General features: G+C 47.8%; 1 protein-coding gene across 1 annotated transcript; it reads left to right on the top strand.

Annotated features, from left to right (window-relative positions):
• Positions 1-258: 258 nt before the first annotated feature.
• On the top strand, positions 259-6,165 carry GINS3 (GINS complex subunit 3). Its single transcript, XM_063312926.1, has 3 exons — positions 259-452; positions 1,295-1,525; positions 4,154-6,165. The coding sequence occupies exons 1-3, from the start codon at positions 279-281 to the stop codon at positions 4,382-4,384; spliced, it is 636 nt and encodes a 211-aa protein (XP_063168996.1). The 5' UTR covers positions 259-278; the 3' UTR covers positions 4,385-6,165.
• Positions 6,166-8,521: the final 2,356 nt, after the last annotated feature.

Genomic DNA, 8,521 nt, shown 5'->3' with positions numbered 1-8,521 from the left:
GAGGGATACGGCGCCGGAAGCGGGTTCGGCCTGCGCGCCGCCCGCCATATCGCGGCCCTGCGGCCGAGGCTCCTACGACTCCAAGCCGGCAGGTCGCCTGGAGCCGCCGCGCCGTGGGAGGGGCCCCGGGGCGCGCGCTGCCCGAGTTCCCAGCCGCCGCCCGCCGCCCCGGTCCCGCCCTTCCCAGCCAACGGTGAGGCGGCCGGCGCCGGGGCCCGCTGCGCAGGCGCGGGGGCTGCGCCAAGGCGGGCCGGCGAGCGGGAGCGTCGGAGGGCGCCATGGCCCAGGCCTACGCGCCGGTGGAGGCCGCGCTCGGTCCCGAGGAGAACTTCCTTTCGCTGGCCGACATCCTCATGTCGCAGGAGCGGCTGCCGGGCCGGGCCAAGGTCGCCTGGCCTCGCTTAGCTGCTGTCCTGGCCAGGGCCGCCGCGCCCGACAAGGCGCTCCCAGAGGTGAGGGCGATCCCGCGCGGCCTACGGTTCCCGGCGACCGCGCTGCGGCAGTGGCCTCTGCCTGGAGGTCTCGGACCTGCCCTGCCGCGGTCGCGCTTCCCTTGGACGGGCGAGGCCGGGCCTGGCTGCTCGGGACTGGGCCCAGCTGGCCTGGTGCGGCCTCTGGCATTGTGGGCGGCGGCGCCGAGGGCAGCGCCAAGCCAGGCCGCGTCCGTGCCCAGAAGGGTTAGGCAGCCCAGCGGACTCGCCGACAGACACAGCCCGTTGAAGGACCGGCCGCAGCCTCGCCAGATGCCCTCAGAACCCATCCGCCCAAAGAAGCCAGTCCTGGCATTCCGTCTCCGTGCTTGCAAGCCACGGGGAGGACTGAGATTGCTGTGTGGGAGGCTCCTGAAAGCCTCTTGCTCAGGCGGAAAGCTCTTAGAAGTACGCCTCTGCCCAGCTGTGAAACGAGCGTCCCTCCCTCTACTGAAGAACCCATGACCCGGGGCGGGGGAGCAATGGGGTTCAGATCAGCTTTTTGGCTTGGTGGGTTTCACGTTGGCGGAAAGAGGCCTGGGCCATGTCCGAAATGCCACTCACTTTTGGGCTATTTCTGGGGCTTCTTCACTGCGCCTCCCTTCCCTTGCAGGCTGCAGTCACGGTGGCTTGCCAGGTGCTGTTTTAAAAAAGCGGAGTGATGTGGGAAATCAGTTGCTGAAGATGTTTTGTGCTTGTGTGATCCCTATGGAATTCCTCTTCAGGAGAGCTGGAGAGACTTGTAGAGCTGTCCAAAGTAACATTAGGAATGTTCAATTGTATCCTCTTGTATTTCACCTCTTTGTGTTCTACGGCTTGCGCAGGATTCAAAGTTGGAAATCCCCCTCTGGCTGGCCAAAGGCTTGTATGACAGGCGGAGGATTCTTTCTGTGGAGCTGCCAAAGGTTTACAAGGAGAGCTGGCGGACAGTGTTCAATGCTGATGCCAGTGTGGTGGACCTGCATAAATTGGGACCATATTACTATGGATTTGGGTCCCAGTTACTCAATTTTGACAGTCCTGAAAATACTGAGTTAGCCCAGTCCATATTACAGGTAAAAGGTCTGCTTCTTACAGCTTCTGTCATGATGATGATGATGATGATTTATTTTAAATTTGTTATAGCCACCTACTCTAGTAAACTCTGGGTGCCTTACAAATGCAAAAACAATAAAAACAGTTAAAAACATACAACACCACAAGCATAACAATAACAAACAAGACCAGGGCCCCACAAATACACTGACCCTAGGCCTGACACCAAAGCTAGGTCTTAAGGGCTTTTTGGAACATCAAGAGAGTGCACTGTCCTTATCGCTGGGGGTAGGCTGTTCCAGAGGGTGGCACACTTCCTGGGCCCTGCAAGATGACAAAGTTTAATAGGGAGGACCTGGAACACGCCCGCTCTGCCAGAAGGTACTGGGTAAGCAGAAACAGCTGGAGAGAGGCCTCAGGTATCCACCCTCTGTGCCCTACAGGATCTATAGATAAAAATCAGCACCTTGAATAGCACCTAGCTGACAACCAGCGCAGCTCGTGTAGCAGCAGTGACACGGCATACCAAGAAGCGCCCATTGCTCGCACCACTGCATTTTGTACTAGCAGTAGCTTCCAGATGGTCTTCAAGGGCAGCCCCATGTAGAGTGCATTGCAGTAATTTGTGAGGTGACCAGGACATGAGTAATTGAAAGTCCTCCTGGCCAAGTAAGGGGCGTAACTGGTGCACAAGATGAACCTGTGGAAAGGCCCTCCTGGCCACAGTTGCCGCCTGCTCTTTGAGCAATAGCTGAGAGCTTAGAAGGACCCAGAAGTTGCGCACCAATCTTAAATGGGGAAGTGCTACCCCATTCAAGATCAGCAATGGAAACATCCCTGACCCTGGGAGGCAAAACAGCCACTCAGTCTTGTCAGGATTGAGCCAAAGCCTGTTCTTGCAAACAGCCTCCAAACACATTGACATCAGTACATTGATAGCTTCATCTGCACAGCCTGGGGTTGAGATATAAAGCTGGTATCATCAGCATACTGGCGATACTGAACTCTAACCACTGGATGACCTCACCCAATGTTTTCATGTAGATTTTAAACAGGAAAGGGGAGAGCATTGAGCCCCGAGGCACCATGAGGTACCATGGATGCAACCTCTTCCCCATAATTCTATGTCATAGTTATGTGTTATCAGCCCAAGCTTAGGGTTTCTGTGCTCTTCCCTCTTCTCTATGAATGAGAAGGCTCAAGGCAATTTTCATTTTTAACACTGGACTGAAAAAATAGTTCAGATGTATTAGGACTTCTTGTGCAATATAGGTTTTATTCAGATTTTTAATATGTAGATGATGGTTAAGTAAGCGGTTAGTTAGTGTTATGTTTTCTTACCTAAAGAAAAAATAGTTTATTTTTAAACAACTTTAAAAATTCTTATTTTCTTATTGAAAATATTAAAGTGTTTTTATTGGGTATATACATTTGTTTATTATTAAGTTGTACTACTGGGGGGCTGATATTTATCCTGTTAAATAGAAGACTACAAATGCATGTTTTTAACCCAAAAGGCATGGTCATAATGGCTTTTGATGATAATAAGAAGGCACTACTAACAAGAGAGAGGCAAGCCCAAATATGAGCAGGAAAAAAATACCCCCAATTTTCAGTAGAGTCATACAGGAAACCCTCAGTTTAACAGAACTCAGTTTAGCAGACTTAAATGCAATCAACGCATTTTGCTTAAAAACTCATCATTTTATATATGCATGTATAAAATCACATTTCCTTTTTAAACATGCATAAAATTTGTAAAATACAGATGCATAAAACCCTATTTAGATTTAACAAATTCTGCTTTAATGGACACACTTTTGGTGGTTATCAAGGTATAGAAATCTATGCAACACAAAATGGCAGCAAAGTACTATTTCCTTACCTCTTTGTGGCCATCTAGCAGTTGACCAGATGGCATCTTCTTTTATTAGGGCCAGCCAAAATATTGTTTTGATGGTACTTATTGTAATTTTAAAACTTTCCACTCCAGAAAGACTTTGAAGAGCTGATCCTTGGGGTGGGGGTAGGGTTGTTATTTATCAGTTCTGAGTTGTATTGCTGACTTGGCTCAAAGCCAGATGGTTTAGACCTTGCCACTGAGTTAGATGCATATAATCCATTTCAAAGGCAAGTGTGTCGTTCATTTCATTCTGGCAGTCTTTGAACGTGAAGCATGACATGCATTGGGAATCTCTGACCTTCCACTACTGCTGCACTACAGCTCCCAAGGGTCCCAGCTAGCGTGGTAATAATGAAGAATGCTGGGATTGTAGGTAGCACTGTCCGAAGCAAGGTAGGCAGTGTCTGGCCTATAACTTGAGCTGCAACTATGCTGGACCTACTGCCTAATCTTAAACTCTGGGAATTGAAATTTTAAGACATCTGGGGGGCACTGAGTTACCTATCCCTGATCTGGAGGTGCAGTCTTCCCATCCCCAGTTAACAGGTATGTAATTAAAATGTAACCTAGCCCACTGCAGATTTGTGTCCTAAAATGATGGTGATGTGAAGTCTGGCCACTCCATGGCATGGCTCTAAGTGTGAGGGGCCCCATGATTGCATTTGTGGCAGCAGTTACCAGTCGTTTCCTTTTGAGGATCCCAGCAGACCTCTTCCATTTTAAATACTTCTGTTTCTGTTATTAGACGTTTATTGGCCGTTTCCGTCACATCATGGACTCTTCCCAGAATACTTTCAATGAGGACACGTCTGCCTTGGTGGCCCGGCTGGATGAGTCAGAGCGAGCCTTATTTCAGACTGGCCAGAAGGGACTCCATGACTTCCGGTGCTGGGAAATGGGCCAGGCCTCCCAGATCACAGCTTCTAGCTTGGTCCAGAATTACAAAAAGAGAAAATTCACTGACATGGACACCTGAGTGCGCAAAGACCATGCGAGACTTCATAGGAAGCGCTCGTGGATTTATGGTTGTGTTCAGGCACTGAGAGGAACCAATGTTCATGTTTCCAATTAAAGTTGTTTCCAGTAGTGTTTTGGGGTTGGATCCGTAAGACATTCTGGCTCTGTGATGGAATACATAAAGCAGCAGCAACAAATCGCTTTGGAAGGTAACAGTTTAATTTTTCTATTCAATCTTTGTTTTAATAATTTAAAGAAGAATTCTAGAAATACAAGGAAAAATGAGCTATTGTACAGCATGTCTTCTGTATCAAATAATTGAAATGTTAGCACATAACTATGCTTTTTTTGTCCCAGTTGCCTGTTACTTATCAGGAAAGTGGCCTTCATAGGGCCACCAGAACAGGTTCATGGAGTATAACCTGTGTCTTAGCACTTACGAAGGTGATCAGAAATGCAGCATTCCTAAAAGAAAGTCTGCACGCTGCAGTTCTGTGACTAGATCCAGGGTCAAATGACAAATAATTCTTCCTGTTAAAGGATTTCTTCTTGGAGTATAGAGTTTATATTCTCTGTCAATGCCATAGTAATAGTGATGATGATGATGATGATGATGATGATGATGATTTACTAAATTTATATGCCACCGACTCCCAGTGACTCGGGGCAGTTTACAATTGTTAAAAACATTTAAGAACAAAAATCAATACAAAACCCACGAAAAACCAGTGCAGATAGAACAATGAGGGCAAAGAAAACAGACCTGAAGGGGAACAGAAAAGAAGAAAGGGGCATCAGTCATCCTCGCCAAAGGCCTGGGCAGAGAGCCAGGTCTTTAAGGCCCTTCAAAATAGTGGTAGGGTAGGGGCCATTGGGGGTTTGGGAGGAACATCATTCAGGAGGGCAGGCGCTGCTCCGGAGAAGGCGCGCTTCGGGGGTCCCGATGGATGGCATTGTTAATTGATGGAACCTGGAGTACGCCAACCCGGGCAGATGCTATGGGAGACAGGCAGTTCCTCAAGGAAGCAGTCCTGTGCCGTGTATACCCTACAGACCCCATGCTTGAGATGATAGATGAGGTGCGTTGCAAACATTGGTAAACTAGTCTGAGTCAAGGAGGCTCCTATTAATCCTGTCTTACAGATACAGATCACCTAGTAGACCATGTGAAAAGAAAAAGGAGCACAATTGTGGGGAATAATTTCTTTTTTAAGACTTTCATTAAATATGAAAAGGGCAATTAAGTTTTTTGTTTGTTTGTTTGTTTGTTTTTTATTTATTTATCAACCTACTCCAAAAGGCTGTGGCTTACAACATCTCATACACAATTTAAAACAATTAAAAACAACCACAAAGCATAGCAGCCCAGACAAAAACAGCCATAATAGTCGTTTAAAAAAAAATGACGGGCTCCACTAACACATTCACCCCAGGCCTGGGAACAGAGTCTGGGAATAGTAATGAATGCATATTGTATGTAGAGGCACACACAGTTTTACTTGTCAGAAAACAAGGGCATTCTTGGTTAACAAATAGTAATGACCTAATTTTGGGGAGTCCAAATAGAAATACATTCTTATGCTTGCTCATCATCTTTTAAACTCTTCTTTCTATGACCAAAATTGCAAATGTACCTTGTGTGACTGATAAGGTGTTTGTATTAATCTTTGGGTGGACCACCTCGTACTGGGGAGTCTTCTTCCAATCTCTGTCTTTTTCTTTTTTTGCTTTATATCCTGAACTCTTGCTCCAAATAAAAATATCTGGTATCTTCCTAATCTCATGGGTAATCTGCCTGCATATAGTTTCACAATTTGTTGTCTTTCATGTTTTATCCACTATGTATTATATTTATTTTATTTTTATTTATTTATCAAAGTTCTCTACCACCCAACTTGTATACAACGACTCTGAGTGGATTACAAATAATAAAAACAATGTATCACTAAACAGATACAATATACATATAAATATATAAATATAATATAAATATAAAAATGCAAATATAAAATATAAATACAAGATAGCAAATCACAGTCTTACCATTTGCACCATCACAGTGCCAATCACCTCCATGAATGGCTGTCCCCCCTCCCACCCAAGCAAGGTGGCATGACCACATTTTAATCCCCTTCCTGAAGGCCAGGAGAGTGCGGGCCTGTCTTACCTCTGGGGGTAACTTATTCCAAAAGGTGGGCATGACAGCAGAGAAGGCCCTCCTCCTGGACCCTGCCAATCGGCAATCCCTCATGGGCAGGGTCTGTAGCATGCCCTCTCTGCCTGACCAGGTGGGACAGGTCAATGTAGCGAGGGAGAGGTGGTAACCTGGACCCAGGTGAACCTCGCTTTAAAGGTGATAACTAACACCTTAAATTGGACCCAGAAGCAAACTGGCACCCAGTGCAGCTCACACAGCAACGGTGTTAAGTGTGCCCTTCTTGGGATTCCTAAGACTGCTCATGTGGCTGCATTCTGCACCAGCTGTAGCTTCCGGATGTTCTTCAAGGGTAGCCCCATGTACAGCACGTTGCAAAAGCCTATGCGGGAGATGACTAGGGCATGAGTGACTGACTGGAGGGACTCTTGATCCAGGAAAGGGCATAGCTGGCGCACAACACAAAGTGCGCAAAGGCTCCCCTGGCCATGGCTGCCACCTGCTCTTCAAGCAAGACCTGTGTGTCCAGGAGAACCCCCAGGTTCTGCACTGGATCTGTCTGGGGCAGTGCAACCCCATCCAGAGTCAAAGATGATAAGTTAGTTCCTGGATACCCGGGAGCCCCCACCCCACAGCCACTCTGTCTTACCAGGGTTCAGCTGAAGCCTGTTCTTCCCCATCCAGACCCCCCACAGCCTCCAGGAACTGAGAGAGGGTGGTCACAGCATCATTTATGTCACCCGGGATGGAGATGTATAATTGGGTATCATCAGCATACTGATGATACCTCATCCCATGGTGATGGATGATCTCACCCAGCGGTTTCATGTAGATGTTAAAAAGGAGCAGGGAGAGCACCAAGCCCTGCGGCACCCCACAAAGAAGGGGCTGCAGGCCAGATCTCTCACTCCCTATCACCACCAATTGGGACCAGCCCTGGAGGAATGAGATGAACCAGCACAGAACCATGCCACCCACCCAACTCCCTGAGTCACCCCAAAAGGATACCACAGTCAATGGTATTGAAAGCCGCTGAGAGGTCAAGAAGAGCCAGGATGGATGCACTGCCCCCATCCCGCTCCTGCCAGAGATCATCCATAAGCACGATCAAGACTGTTTCCATCCCATATCCAGGCCTGGAACCCGAACGAAAAAGGTCCAGATAATCCGTTTCATCCAGGACCCTCTGGAGCTGCAGCGCCACAACTTTCTCAACCACCTTCCCTAAAAAGGGGAGGTGGAAGATTGGATGAAAATTGTCCAGAATGGTGGGATCCAGTGATGGCTTCTTGAGGGGGCGCACCAGTGCCTCTTTAAAGGCTGCCAGAAACACTACCTCCCCTAAGGTTGAATTCTCCATCGCCTGGATCCATCCACACATCACCTCCCGAGCTGCCTTCACCAGCTAGGAGGGACGAGGATCCAATTGACAAGTGGTGGTGTTTACAGACCCAAGAACCCTGTCCACTTCCTTGGGCCCAACAGGATCAAACCGTTCCCAGGTAACTGGGTAAGTACGTTCCCGGGGCATCTCCTCAGACCCTGCTACATGCTTGGCATCCAACATAGAACAGATTCGAGTGATTTTTTTCCTCTAGATGCCCAGAAAACTCCCCTGCACGGCCCTGTAGGTGGGTCACTGGGCCCACCTTCCCCAGAAGGGATCGAGTTATCTTAAACAGGGCTGTCGGGCAGCATTCTGTGGATGCAATAACAGTGGAGAAATACTGATGTTTCACCACTCTTACTGCCACAAGGTAGGCCTCAATAGCGGCTCTATTTACTTATTTATATTAATTTATATTAACTGGGTGTGAAGACAAAAAGTTCTCTGTCAAGACCTGTTTTAGAACTTGGACCTATTATATAATAGCTCCAGAGGAGTACAGCGGTAGCTTTGAAGAAGGCACAGGGCAGCCGTTAGGAAAACATGAATTTAGCCTAGAAGATCAGGTAGGGTGGGGAAGAAACTCAAGATTGTGACTCTCTTCGGTATAAGAG

Source organism: Candoia aspera, chromosome 11 (assembly GCF_035149785.1).
Source record: "Candoia aspera isolate rCanAsp1 chromosome 11, rCanAsp1.hap2, whole genome shotgun sequence".
In the NCBI taxonomy this organism is placed as follows: Eukaryota; Metazoa; Chordata; class Lepidosauria; order Squamata; family Boidae; genus Candoia; species Candoia aspera.
This window is presented reverse-complemented; position numbering and strand designations above follow the sequence as displayed.